We start from the raw sequence: 14,397 nt of genomic DNA on the forward strand, positions 1-14,397 counted from the left end.
TCCCTTTGAAAATCTCCCTCATATCAGCAAGAAAATGGAATGGGCAATTCTATCCAGTTTCAGCCAATATTTACTAAGTGAACTCTGTAATTCCTCACAACTTGTTTGAATATAACTCACGTGATGACTCAGCCAAATCTAAAAATCAATACTTACGCACTATGTTTATTTGTTTAAAGAAATCACATCAAGACTTTAAAAAAAAAAACAAAAAGATTCTTGCAGGCAGTGAAAATCAACTGGTTTTAGGTTCAAATGACTGAAAAAAAAACTTTATCCATGATGTTAGTGTAGTTATTGTAATAGGCTTACAAAAAAAAACCCACTAAGATGCCCTAGTTTAGCAATGAAATGTTTATTTTATAACACATGCAAAGTAGATAGGGAAAGAACTAACGTGAGTGATTCTATTCTTTATTTTGGTCTCCTTCCTCTGTGTGAATACCAGAAATCAGCAGGTAAAACAATACTGCTGTAAAAGCTTTTGCCACTCCTCTGTACTTTATCCTTGAATTTCCATCAAACTCTTCCATTTAGTTTCTTTTTCTCCCCCTTTTTTTTTTAGGTATTCACAATAGATCAAAAAGCTGTACACAGATTGATAGCAAGGCATTTAAAAAGCTTGTAGTTCACCATAATAATATTCCTACGTTAAAGAAAAGATGGAGCACTACAGTAAGATCAGTCATACAAATATGCAGGCTGTTCTCATCTTTTACCTTGCTGTCTTTGGAAGCAGTAGCACCACTCATTGTTAGATATCAAACTATCCTTGTATGTGTCACAGGAATTGAAGAACGCCCTTGTGCACGGCTCATTCTTGTCAAGGTAAATGCTTCCAAGTTCTGACTGGTCCAACAGCAGGTCATAGTTCGTATCAAGCCTGTTGAACATCCAGCCGAGGGAGTCTTTGCAAATTGGCAAAATGCTGGTATCAAATCCTAGAAGCCAAAACCAAAAATAAATCAGGTAACAGGAAAGATAAAGCAGGTACTGAGCTCAGCCACCACAAAAGCATGCTGTATCACAGACATTGCTCCAGTGCTACGAGGATACAGTACACAAGCAGCGGGCACCATTGAAATTCCATGTGTAAATTACACTTCATCTTCATTTTAAAAAATCATTAAGTTAATCTGCTTAAAATAAATCCTGTCATCATTCTCGAAACAGTTAGAAATATGAGCCTTCTTGTCAAATATTACACCTATAGCACGCGTAGTATGTGCAGTAACTAACTTTATCTGATGCACTGTACGTATCAGGGGAGGCATGCAAAAAGGGACTACTAAGAGCAGCCTGCTTCCAGTGTAAGATCTACCTGTACATCTTGCTTAAACTGCTCCCTGGTAACCAGGCCACCAGGAAGAGGTTGAATTAATTACTCCTGCAGCCAGATCTCAGATTTCACATACTCCATCAGCTGTGAAGTACAAGCAGACTTGCATATGGACATGGAAGGGAAATGCATGAGCTGACAGGCCTCTCACTTAGATGTGAGCTGCATTTAACACAGATTTTTTCCTGTTTACGTGTCACGGGTCTTGCCATGGAGAACATGGTAAAGCACTTGACTGTACATCCTAACAGACAACAAGATTTAGCTGAATACAAGATTCTACTGAATAGCTTTTCAGCTAAAACCAAGCAATGAAAAGATGAGATGAGACTGTGGCTACAGGGAAGTTGATGCGAGAGTTCCACTTAGCATACAGGAATTCCCAGCTTCTACTATTGTTAAAAATCGAGCTGTTGTTCTGAAAACAATAAAATCTGAAAAATAGTTGCATACTTCTAAAACAAGTCAAACTGGAGAATTCAGAAACCTGACTCAGAAACCAATGTACATTTCTTTAGATATACATGCATGTGGGAACATCCAGACTGTGGCAGAGCAACCATTTCAGAAAGGAAAACGCCCAAACACAAATTCCCTCTCCCTAAAAATTCTAAATAAATGTTTTTTCCTTCAGTTAATCTTGCTCCCTGTTGGCTTGTTGCATTCACTGTTATTTCTGCTTTACAGGAAAAAAAAAAAAAATCACAATCCTTTTGGTACTGATTACATTGATATGTTTAACGCTACATAAAAACAACTATGAAGCATCCAAGAAAAGGACACTCTTCCTTACTCTCCAGCTTCTGACAAAACAACTTAATTTTTCTGTGGACTATGGAGAGCAGAGACAGACAAGACCAGACCACATGTCCAAGGGTATCCCAGTACATGTGTTATTCACCTTCACCTGTGAAAGACATCAAAATTATTTAACAAGTGTTCCAAATGTTCCAAAAGAACTTTGGAACGTTCTTCCACCTTAAAACATTTTTTTCCAAGGATGAATTTTCAGTATAATATTATTTACCTCTCAGGCTCTGTTCCTGAAGGCCTCTTAACACTTCCCAGACACTTCTCTTTCCTTCGCTAGTCCTGCTTTCAGCTAGAGATCCTCCACAAGACATTGGATTAAGGAAGTGCCTGATATGAAACATACCATTTCCTATGCTGCCTTTTGTGTACCTGTATGTAGGGAGGAATTATTCTTGTGCTCAAGAATTTTTCTTATTTTGGCATTCTTGCAAGCTCACCAGACTGTAAGAAAAGTTGCAGAAAAAGAGCAACCATGAGGAGAAGACAGAGTTTTTATTCAATAAGATGCTGGCAAGAATAGAAGACAGAAGTCATTCCAAATGCGTATTCAGGGTTGAATGTTGTTGTCAAACTAGATAACTGTGCAGAAAAGTACATCAGTATGTGGAATTTCCAGCATCAGTCTAGTGAAAGTGTCATCATTCTCAAGTTTAGTACGCAGTATATGTGGTCCATGCTGGAAGAATAAATTCACTCAAGTACATCCTTAAGTATACTGCCTTAGAGGATACTAAGAGTTCTTTTACTTATATAACACTTGCTCCTAAGGAAAACAAAAACAACCAAGCACTCTGGTTATTTCATTTCTAGTAGTCAATTTCAATTTTTAGCATAAAAGGAAATAAATTTGTCTGAGGTATGTTGAAAGGCCACTTAAAATTTCAAAGGTTTCGTGCATCACTAAGTTATGATGTGGAATAAAATTACATGACTTCAAGAGGTTGTATTCGGGAGGTTTTATCCATAAGCTAGCAATTTCCGTTCATCCTCTACTCCAATTCCTCAGAATTTTCTCTCTTCTATACAGCTTTTATATTTTTTAAAAAAGTGTCCAGTAGTGAAATCCCTCTGGCTTTCCAAGATAATTCTGTGTAACAAAACTTCATAGGTTAGTTCACAGCCTGAAAAATAACGTTTATTTACATTAAAGCTGTCATAACCTACCTATTCATTAGCATCTGGTTGAAAAAGACCTCCAAGATCATCTTTTCCAACCATCAACCCATACTCACCACACCTGCTGAATCACATCACTCAGTGCCACATCTCCCCTCTTCATCAACACCTCCAGGGATGGTGACTCCACCACCTTCCCAGGCAGCCCATTCCAGTGCCCTCTCCTGGTGCAACCTGAACCCATCACCTCTCATCCTATCGCTATTACCTAGGAGAAGTTGTCCTCTACTTTGTTACAAAATCCCTCCAGGTAGCTGTACACTGTTATTTAAAATTCTTCCTTTCTTTGGTATTTACAAACGTAGCACTTTAAATAGAGAAAAATCATATCTCTTCGCTTTCATTTTGCTAAATGCAACAGGTTGCATTGCAGTGTTGTAGAGAAATGTTTGAAGTCTATGTCAAATACTAGTATAGGTGAAATAAATAAAAAAGGCTGAAGTACCTAGAAGTAGAGTAGGCACATGTTGACAGAGATAAAAAAATGACCAAGTTAAAAACAAGCTGTCCACCTACTCTAGAACTGTTCTACCCCACAAAGATCATTACCCGAGTTTGGTGTTCATAATATCTACTCTTAAAAGATTACTATGATGTCAAGTAAGCAACTGGGAAAACTTGGGATGATCATTTCATTCTGCAATGATTTTCTACCTCTACTGTAATATTGAGAAATCAATACACCTCTTATTCTCAAAGGTGACAGACTTCAGAAAAAAAGAAGTCAAAGCACTTAAGAACACCTGATGTGGTTTGACGCAAGGTAAATTAACATTAAGTGACCCAGAACGAGAAATAAATTGCTCCAAATCACAGACTACCTATATTTTTACTTCACGAGTCAAGTGGAATGCTGCTCTTACACATTTTTCACAGCTGTGAAGAAAACAAACCGAAGAAAGGGGAAGAATTACTATAGCAAAAGGATAGTAATTTCTTCCTGTTAATGTTCCAGAATATCATGTTGAAGAGAGCAAAACTGCTGCTCAGATGCCTGAATTAGTGGAAAAACTCTCTCTCATTTTAAGCACTTATTTGAAATCTATTTCCAGATATGATAATGAAGAGGGCTTTTATGTAGCTATTTCTGAACATTGTGTAAATCTAGTAAAAGTGAACAAAAGAAGTATTAAGGATTTAGCTTTATTTCATCTAATGCATATACTGCAAAAGAACTTGATTTAAAAAAAAATGGGAAGTACCAGCATAAGCTCCTTTCCCCAGCCAAAACAATCCCAAGGGAAACACTACTGACAAACGTACCCCTCGGTCATGGCTTAAACATCAGCATCCAAAATGTTATTTTGAAAGAAACCAACAAAAACATGATCCATTTCTGATTATTTTTCAGGAGAGAATTTCAACTCACGGTAATCATAATCTGCTTTTCAATGTAGAAATATTATTTGCTTGGTTATTATGCTCATAAGAAATAAATCCTTGTGTACGTTGAGGAAGATAGCTTTTGTAATTGTTTATGTGGAAATCAAAATAGCATACACACAGCTCACATAGTGCATTATGTAAAGTTGCTTATATGCCAAGGGAAGCAAAAGGCGTGATTCTTTCTGCTACCAGCTCACAGTCCAGCACAGTAAAAAGCACTGCCAAATCACACAAGTGAATAAACTCAACGTGCTCTATGCTTGAGAGCAAACTACTGTCTAAACCACAGTCTTTATTTGCTCAGCTAGCAAGCTGCATAGCAAGGTCTGCACTTGTGATTTTAATTTTTTTTATCATATACAGGCTATGAGAAAAGTTTATGTTAACAGTACCTCAGAGCTGAAATCTACACTGCACAAGCTGGGAATGACTTTTCCTTCCCAGTCAGTTTTACCACAACAGATCTGAGCAAGGACTAAACTTAAGAGAGGTATGGGAACTGTTGAGTCATGGCCTGAACCACTCATTGAGTACCTGGGGAAAGGATGGGGTCAGCCTTGGGAGCGCAAGCAAAGGCAATTCAGCTGTGTGACCAGAAGGGGTGAAGCCTGGCTGAACCTAGACCTCATTACAGGCTGGAATTACAGGTTGTAATTACAGGCCAAACTGTGGAAGGTGCTCTGGTTGGAGATGCCTTCTTAGCGGAGCTTTCCCCTCTGCAAACCTACAACCTTCTGATACAGGTGAGCAATCTTCCCTTCCTTTATGGCACCTTTTTATCACGCCGGTCCTTCTGTCATCACACCTCTGTTCTATCTCCTTTCCCATTGTAATCTGTCCAACTCCTACAGGGGACAATTAAGCAGATTTGAAGGCTTTTTGTCATGTCTGCTGCTCACAAAAAATGCTGCTCTAGTTGAGACTCACCTGGCACCAAGTGGTAGCATCAGGCACGCGCTCCCTGTAGCCTAAAATTTTAATGTATTCCTGATGACTACAATTACACAGGTGGGAGCAGAGTCAGGATTAAAGACACTGGGAAGGTACCAAAGGTACTGATTCATTTTACAACAAAATGCGGATAGAAAAGAAATAGAGCACTGTTGTAAAGTCCCTTAAACATTTGTGAAAGTTCAAATCCTGAAGTCTCTCCTTTTCCAGAAAGTGTTTTAGAGAATTTTACATGGAAAAGGTAAAATTCAAGCTGAAGCCTATTATGGATAGTTGTAAACATGCTCCTGTGTGGATGGCATAGATTAAATGAGTTCTGCTAAGGCCGCATTTTAAATAGATTGTTAAGGAAAAGGTACTTGAGGAGGGAGGAATAAAATGAACAATGCTACAAAAAAACATCTATATCTGCTTCGCTGTGTACAAGAATAATCTTGCCTGTACATGATTGAAACAAATGCCAGCCAACAGTACAAATTTAGTTCATTTAGAGTCTTGATTTTAGGTGAACATGCATTAATTTAAAATTCCAATTCAGATGAGCTTCTGAGTAGGCTAATCTGACAATGCAGAAAGTCCTTGAAAGAACCTTTTCCCTCCAGGAAACTTAACTGCAACTTCGATTCAGCTCACCAGCCTCAGCGGCTCTGCAGTTAGAGGATATTGGATACTGTCAAAGATAACATCAGAAAGCAGGCAAGCTTTCAGTCAAGTCAGTATTTTCAAGAAATCTAAAACAATGTTTAAAACTAAGAGCTCCATCTCTTAGAACTACACAATAACTGTATGGGAGACAACCATAGTAGTAGTGGTTTACCAGTCTGCTTACCAGTTTTGCCTATTTACTGAAGTTCTGAAATACACTTCAGCAAGGAGGTCCAGGGAAATTTAATTTCTCTGTATGCCAACTGTATCACGTCTCTTCAAGAAGAAACTTCAGATACTTAAAATGAACTAAAGACCTCCACACAGATATCTGAAATTACTTATTTGCATTATTCTATATGAAATCAGTCAGATATTGCTTTGAGCTTGTAGAGTATTTGGCAATTTTAGTGTAACAGTATCTCTTCATACCAGCTTTAGACAAGCCAGTTACAGTTCTCTTTCAGATTTTTTTGTTGTTGTTACTTATTTTGCGTATTTTAACCAAATAACCACATTATTACCAACTCCTAAGAATATTCTCTATCATCTGGCCTCTAGTCTTTCAGTTCCCAACATTACATGGTGTACAAGTACTCCTCAGAAACAGACTGCTAACGCAAATATTTATGGGACTATGGTATTTTTTATGCTTTACATCTGTTGCATTAATTCCGCAGAGTTTTATCTCTCAAAATTAATACAGAAATAGACTAACTTTAAATCGAAAATCAACTCTTTACCTCCCTATGCACAAAGGAAGGACATAATGACTATGACAGTGCAGTACAGATAAAGCACCCTTTTCCTGCTTACATCATCTAACCAGACCATGAATGGGAAAAGGGAAAATATCTTCTTCTTATATACCATTTATAATAATGATACTTCTAGGGACATACTATCTGAATACATTTGAGCAGAAAACAGATTTTGGAAATGAAATTTATTCAATTACTACAAACATTCTAGCTTGCACAACTAATATGATACAAATCTAACAAAAAAAGTGTCAGTTAAAAACAAACTATGTAAGTCCTGGTAAAAACACAACATCGTAGATGCTTTATGTTTTTAGCTTAGTATCAGAATATTGAAGCTTGTAATGGAACAGTAATTTCAGCACCAGTGTTAGGGCTGTTAGGAAGCAGCAACCATGAATGTAACCATCAATGTGAACTTTAACAGCTGAAATAATTCCAAACAGCGTTATCAACTTTCACCCTCTCTACCTTGGTCGGAAGGACTGTGCCCAAGACTTTAAATAAATCCTATCCCAAGTGCCAGAAAAGAGACTGAAACAGGTGAAAAAAAAAAAACCTAAATGCAAACAGACATCCAGGAAGGATGTCACAAATTGCTGTTTAAAATTCAGAATCGTTTCTCAGCAAAGAAGGAACACTGACAAGAATAAAAGCCTGAGGGAGAGCATGCCATGACAGATTTTTAACTCCTCAATGGCAGTGAACAAGTCCAGGGTTCTGCTGAAATAATTAGGACTATGAATGCATTCAATAGCTTTTTTTTTTTTCTCTTTGTTACTGTTGATATGTATAGGTCCTTAACTCAGGCAACAAGTATAACGTCTCTACATACGATCAACAAATTCTTTGCATGATTTGTTTCTAGACGTAGCTGTTACACACCCCTGAAATAAAGGGCTGGACTTTTTAATCCTGACATCGTTAGGAATTCAGATGCCTGATATTTTCAACCTACTAAGACTTTCGAGACCAACTTCTGAGGGACTTGATCAGAGCTTATCCAGAGCTTACATCTTGAAGAACAGATGTAAGAATTTCTTAATAGCATCAGAAAGTATATTAGCAGAAAAAGAACAAAAATCATTCAGTATTTCTTATTTGTGTTTCTACAGGGACACAGAGGCACAATATTTCCTTACAAACTATTAAGTGACCACCTGATTTCAAAAGCAAACCAACCACTCTGGATACAGGTGATCAGGACTTGTCAGGAGCTTCCTGGGGAAACACATGCCATCATTGTCCATGTTCTCCCTCCTCATTTTTCACCGCAGCTTTTAGTGCTGAGCATGACACCATGTGATACAGGACATCCCTTTGGTCAGTCCGTGTCAACTGTGCTGGTTTTGTCCCTTCCCAGCTCCTTGTGCACTCCCCAGCCCCATGCTGGCAGTGCAACACAAGGAAGACAAATGTTTTTGCCTCTGTGCAAGCAATGCTTGGCAACATCTAAATATTGCTGTGCTGTCACCTCTATTTTAAACAAAATCCAAAACATAGCATTATACAAGCCTCTAGTAAGAAAATTAACTCAATGCCAGCCAAAACCACGAAAGGCTCCTAAACAGTTTAGCTGTACTTTTGACCTCTTGACTTTTTTTTACCCATCATCATTTTATCCCTTCACTCAAGTGATTATTCAGCAAAACATAGAACCCTACGCGGTGCTTGAGCTGAACTTTAACTGAGTGATGTGGTTACACCAGTTATATTATTAGGTACATGTATTACTATACAATAAATGCTTATAGAAGCTTTTTTTTTTCTTCTCCATTGCTTTTACTCCTAGTTAAGAGCATACAGCAGTTATGTGAACCAACTGGAAATATATGTTATGTTTTTCTCAGGATCAGTGAAGTAACATTCCTCAAACAGCTTTGAAGTTTCAAGTGAGCAACATGTATCTGAACTAAGCCATACAGCTCTGCTTCAGGAATAAGAAATTAACTTTAGAAAAGCACAAAGTTACGGCTTCATGCACGTGGTTTAAAACACAATGATAAGGCAAGTGTTGCAAGCAAACACCAAAGACAGCATCAAATAAGGCAAGTAGAAATCTCTTACTGGTTCTTTCAGGCCTTTGAACAATCCTAGTCTTCTTGTTCTGAATTCCGCTCTCATGAAGTGCCTTAAACCAGTCTCTCAACCTGTTTGCGATCTCCCTAAATTCCAGGTCACTGCAAACTGAAAAACAAAATGTGAAATGTTCAACTTTTTTTTTTTCCCCCTGCATGCTAAATAGAACTCTTCAAATTAATTATACTTAAAGTAAAACATGTAGAACAATACAGACACATACATTCCAGAGTTTGCTTTCCTTCATAAAACTCGCTTTCATTACTTAGGTCAGCCCTCACAGCCCAATTAGGGGCCTGAGAAATAAAATTATTACGTAAGTGTAAAAATATTTGTGTGTAAAGATGCATGAAATATATCTATAAACTGATTAAGTCATTTGCAATCTACTGCGAAGAACTGAAACAGCCCTAGCAAGATATTCTCACATCTTACTCTAGAAGGCTGCGTCATGAATCCAGGACAGCCTTTCTGAGGTCCATTTCTACATTCAGTGGGCAATGGTACAGTAAGCCCTACCACAAGATGTTGGACATGTATACAGTTAATGCAGGAACACTCCCCTCGCTTTTCTACATTGAAACATGAAGAAAAAGAAACGGTGTTGACAGAGAAGGTGCTTCTAGAATGCCCTGAAAGCTTATGTGATTGAATTCAGTTTTAAAAGCAAAAGATCGTGAACACTTACCTGCAAAAGGCAACAGACCTTGGTGACTGAAAGGATGGTTTCTTTGATGAGAAACAGCAAAGACAGAGAAAGCACACAAAACTAAAGAGACAATCTGCAGCAACAAGAGCAAACGTAGCAGAGAGCAAGAGATAAGCAGCAGACTGGCTTGAGGACTGTACAGTAATGGCAGTACTGAGGACTGCAGAAGAAACAGATAACACAGCTTTGCATGGATGAGACCTGTTCCTTCACTATCAAGCTGCTGGAGAAGATGGCAAAGAGAACGTGTGCTTGGAGATGTCCCTTCCAGAAGTCTGCCCTTCCATTTTCAACTGTTTGACAATAACTGGGTATACATTTCCCTCATCAACAGGTATAATTTCCAAGCGATATCAGCACAAACCCGTGCAAGGGGTAGTTCAGACTGAACACCAGTAACTGACTAAGCTACAACCTGAGGCATCAAGGCTCCACAGCAATGATCTTGAAAGTAAATCTCTCGTTCAGCTTGCCTTTCCTTTATTGTTGTCCCAGTTTTGTCAGTATTGCACATCACGCAACAGGCTGTTTGGGTGTAAAGGCACAGTGCACTGCAGAGCTAAGTTTCTCTAGCAACCTCATGTAAGTTCTGACTCTCTGAGAAGATACACTGGAATGTACTGCGTTTTCCAAGAGGCTCCCCATGATTTCCAATTCTGAGCAATTTATTTTTGGGGTGTTTCGACTTACAACTCTTATTTATTCTGTATTATCTCACATTCCTGTCAATAAATTAGCTTCTCCTATCTCACTTTTTTCCTCCTCTTCCTTCCACCTCCTTTCTCTGGAGGAGAGGAAGAGAGAAGTATTGCATGATTATCTCTTTAAACTGCTGTAATTATGTAGCAATCTATAGTTCTTGGTGACATAACTTTCAGCACACTTCAAAAAATTAAACAACACCTATTTTATTTGACTAAGATAGAAACAAGTCACCATGCCAGCAACAGAAGGCACCGCTGCACTTTATTTTTAATTTGCCTAAAACATCTCAAGACTTTGATTCTCTCCACCAAAGATTTAGGTGCAATATATGTGCAGAACATATGCAAATTGATTATTAAAACTTACGCTGTGCTTTTTTCTTGTGCATTAGCACCTACCTGTGTATTTTTTTTTTCCCCTTGGATAATTCAACAGGGCACTAGAGAAAGAATCGTTAATGATCTATGGCCCATATATTCAAAGATGTCATCCTGTGACATCCGGATGAAAACGATCTCCTGAGCCAAGATCCACCTCATACGTCAAGCTCGTAGGATTTCCATACTGCTATAATGCCATCTTCCCCTTTAAGTCTCGCATCAGCTCACAGGCCAGAATAAAGAATCTGACTTGGAATACTGACTTCTTTAATTTTCCCTTCCATTACATCATAACATGGTCTCCACTAACCACCCTTCCGAGGTTTAGCAGAAAAACTTTCAGAATTGAACCAAAGGAACAGCACTTGAGCCTGGCTATTTTGGTCTACGTCTAATAAAGGAGCTCTGGATTTAAGTAAAAAGTTCTATCTCAGTAACGTTAACTGAAAGAAGCACATGACAACTGCATGATGGAGAGATGTACAATTTCTCCACTTTCTAGAAGCAGTCAAATAGACATCATTAAGCTAACCATCTCATAAGTCAATTTAGATGTGAAAATGAAGCATTAGGAAAAGGCAACAGTGCTTCTTTGACTGCTATGTGTAAGATACTGCTCACAGTTTCAGCACCTGACACTTGCCACTGTTGTTTATAATATAACCTAAAATGGCATTTTCTGTGCTCTTGTGAATTGCCTTCCTTTCAAAATGGAATGTACATATGGCACATTTGGGGCATCAGACACATCCTGTATCAGTTCTCAGACTGGAAGCACTCTTTCAACTTCAATTTCTTACAACCTTTTTCCCAAACTTTGCTTGAAATTTTAAATTACGAGTTCTAGATCAAAATAAAGACTGAGAAAATGAGAATCTTTTTGTTGCTGTTGTTAATTTTACAGATTTTGGTATCTTGATCATAGATTATTCCCAAAAATCAAGGCAATGCAAAACAAGCTGATTATAACTGTCATTTGATTATTTTACACCCCATAGCTACTCAAGAGCTGGAATCAGCTCTCAAACACAGCAGGTAATTACATTTACCCTATTATCAATTTAAATGCACAGTGAATTTTCGGTTCATAACACTTCTAATATGTCAAGTAAAACCAGATGTCTTCTGTAAGTGAAATATACATGAGAGATGCAGCAGAACTACAGTGATATGGACAATTAATAATTTACATAGACAAAGTGTGCTCTTACCAAGCACGAGCTTATAAAAATATCTCATATCTTAATATTTGATTATCACAGGTGCTTTTTTAATCAACCAACATTAATTTACTAACATCTCAGAAGACTACTTCAGCATTTCAGAAATATAAAACAATCTTATGAAAATATATACACTTATATCATACTAAACTAGGGGAAAATAAAAGCCAAGGCTACTCTAACATGAGAATTATAACATTTTTTTTAAAACCTTATCAGAAAATGGCATTTTCTCCTAAAAAATGACAGAGCAGAAAAAAAACAGATTTACAGAAGTATGTAAGGAACACATAAAATCAATAGAATCAGAACAGGTTGGGAGAAACCACGAAAGATCATCAGGTCCAACACACTGTACTAGGTGGAGAAAACAGATCCTTAGAGTAGCACAGATCATAAATCCCTTTAGGAGAAAGAATATTAGCCACCCAGGCTGACAGACAAATTGAAGATTCTTACTAATTTCTAAAAGCACTTCATCACATTTTGTTCCTGTTTCCACATCCCATGATTGTATGACATATAAGAACCATTCTAAGATTCTAACACGTAAAAAAAAGCAGCAAGATCATCTTGAAAACTGCAAAATAAATTCCCACTCAGCATCAAATCAAGAAGTTCTCTTTAGCTTCCCAAGAACATTCAGATTAATAGCACACTTTGAAAAAAGAAATTAGTCTAAGAAGTAGCTTTCTGAAGGTCCTGAGGAGAACAAACATGAGACATCATCACAATTACAAATTTGCAATTCTTTGTCACAGAAGTTGGGCTGCACAAAGTAATCCTAAGCTATGCTTAATTAAAATCGTTGTTTTGTAATAAAAATTAAAAATAACAGGTATAGTTGCTGAAAACATCTACACTGGTGTGGGGTTTTATTTGTGTCCTGTCTCAGTGCAGTACCAGCCACAGAACTCCAATTTAATCGTAACAATTAATGTGAATAAACCTTGTTCCCTCTGTAAGAGAGGATCAGCCTAATGCTTTATTCACTGAAACACTGCCAATGAAACAAGCCTGCTCAAGGTTAGGCTATACTATGAAAAGTTTCATTAATTAATGCTTTCTAGAATATGCTTAGGGACTTTCTGTCCCAGTGATCAGCGTCCTGAGATACCTGCTGCTGAAATTACTATACGCACTGGTATGTACTGATATAAAATAGGTCAAGATGAGGTAACTCAGATTTATTCAGACTATTATTTCAACTGATAGACTGGGAGATGAATCTTTAATGGCGAAAGACAGACAGTAAAGGTTGTAGAAGGTTAGACAGTAATCAGAAAATGCATATTAAATCACACAAATTCACTCAGGAACCTGCCAGGAAGTACTTCTGTTTTTGTCTAATGTCAATGCAAGGCACTTCTGCTATTCCAATCAATTCCAGCAGCCATTAAGAGAATTAGTATGAGGTAAAATGAAGCCACCAGCTCAGGGGTTACTAGAGCTCCCTATCATCTGAAATATTAAAAACTGACTGAATTTTAAAAACAACTTACATAGCTAAGCAAAAACATGAAGGGATTTGAAAACTTGTAGATACCCAGTCCAGAAATATCTTTATAGTATTATTTAAACATCACTTGGAACCAACTGTTCCATTTATTTTCACGTACGGTAAATGTTACAACTTGTGTGGACATCTGAATGCATTTTACTGGTTTGAACTCGAATATCATAGAATGGCTTGGGTCGAAGGGGACCTTCTGACACAGCAGAGAAAATGGTATTTTAACAGTGCATACTTTTCATATAAATAGATACATATATAAAGTTACCTGGAATTCAACAAACGTAAATCATTATCATATTGAAAAATGCACACTGAAATACTGTTATATTACAGATAAACTTCTGTTAAGAGTCCAAAAGCAATCTGGGAGAAAAATAGAATACATACACCCCACGCTACTAGCATCATTCACAATTGGACAAGGAACCATAAACCTGGAGACAGAAGTTGTGCCTCTATTTACTTTAGGAAGATGTACTTTCACCTGAATTTTCAACATAGCATAACTACTTACAAACTCAGTTCTAAGAACACATCAACTGACAGCTGTGAAGGAAGCCATACAAAATTGAAGGCATTATTAGCATATAGTTTAATATCAATTTGAGTTTAAAATTGATCTACTGATCGGTCTTCTTCAGAGACCGACAGACACAATTTTTCTGAAGACTTTATATGATGCAACATAATACGACTCTCTTCCACTTCCAAATT

The 14,397-nt window shown here is 37.4% G+C and overlaps 1 protein-coding gene across 4 annotated transcripts in view; it reads right to left on the bottom strand.

Annotated features, from left to right (window-relative positions):
• The window catches only part of SPOCK3 (SPARC (osteonectin), cwcv and kazal like domains proteoglycan 3), a 162,413-nt gene that overhangs the window by 7,091 nt on the left and 140,925 nt on the right, over nt 1-14,397 (bottom strand). For all 4 annotated transcript variants that reach the window (XM_048941101.1, XM_048941099.1, XM_048941100.1 and 1 more), the window contains 2 exons: nt 9,139-9,258; nt 720-941 (listed from right to left, as the gene is read on the bottom strand). In XM_048941101.1, the coding sequence (XP_048797058.1) occupies nt 720-941; nt 9,139-9,258 (342 nt within the window). The remainder of the gene's footprint in view (nt 1-719; nt 942-9,138; nt 9,259-14,397) is intronic.

This window comes from Lagopus muta, chromosome 4 (genome assembly GCF_023343835.1).
Source record: "Lagopus muta isolate bLagMut1 chromosome 4, bLagMut1 primary, whole genome shotgun sequence".
Lineage (NCBI taxonomy): Eukaryota > Metazoa > Chordata > Aves > Galliformes > Phasianidae > Lagopus > Lagopus muta.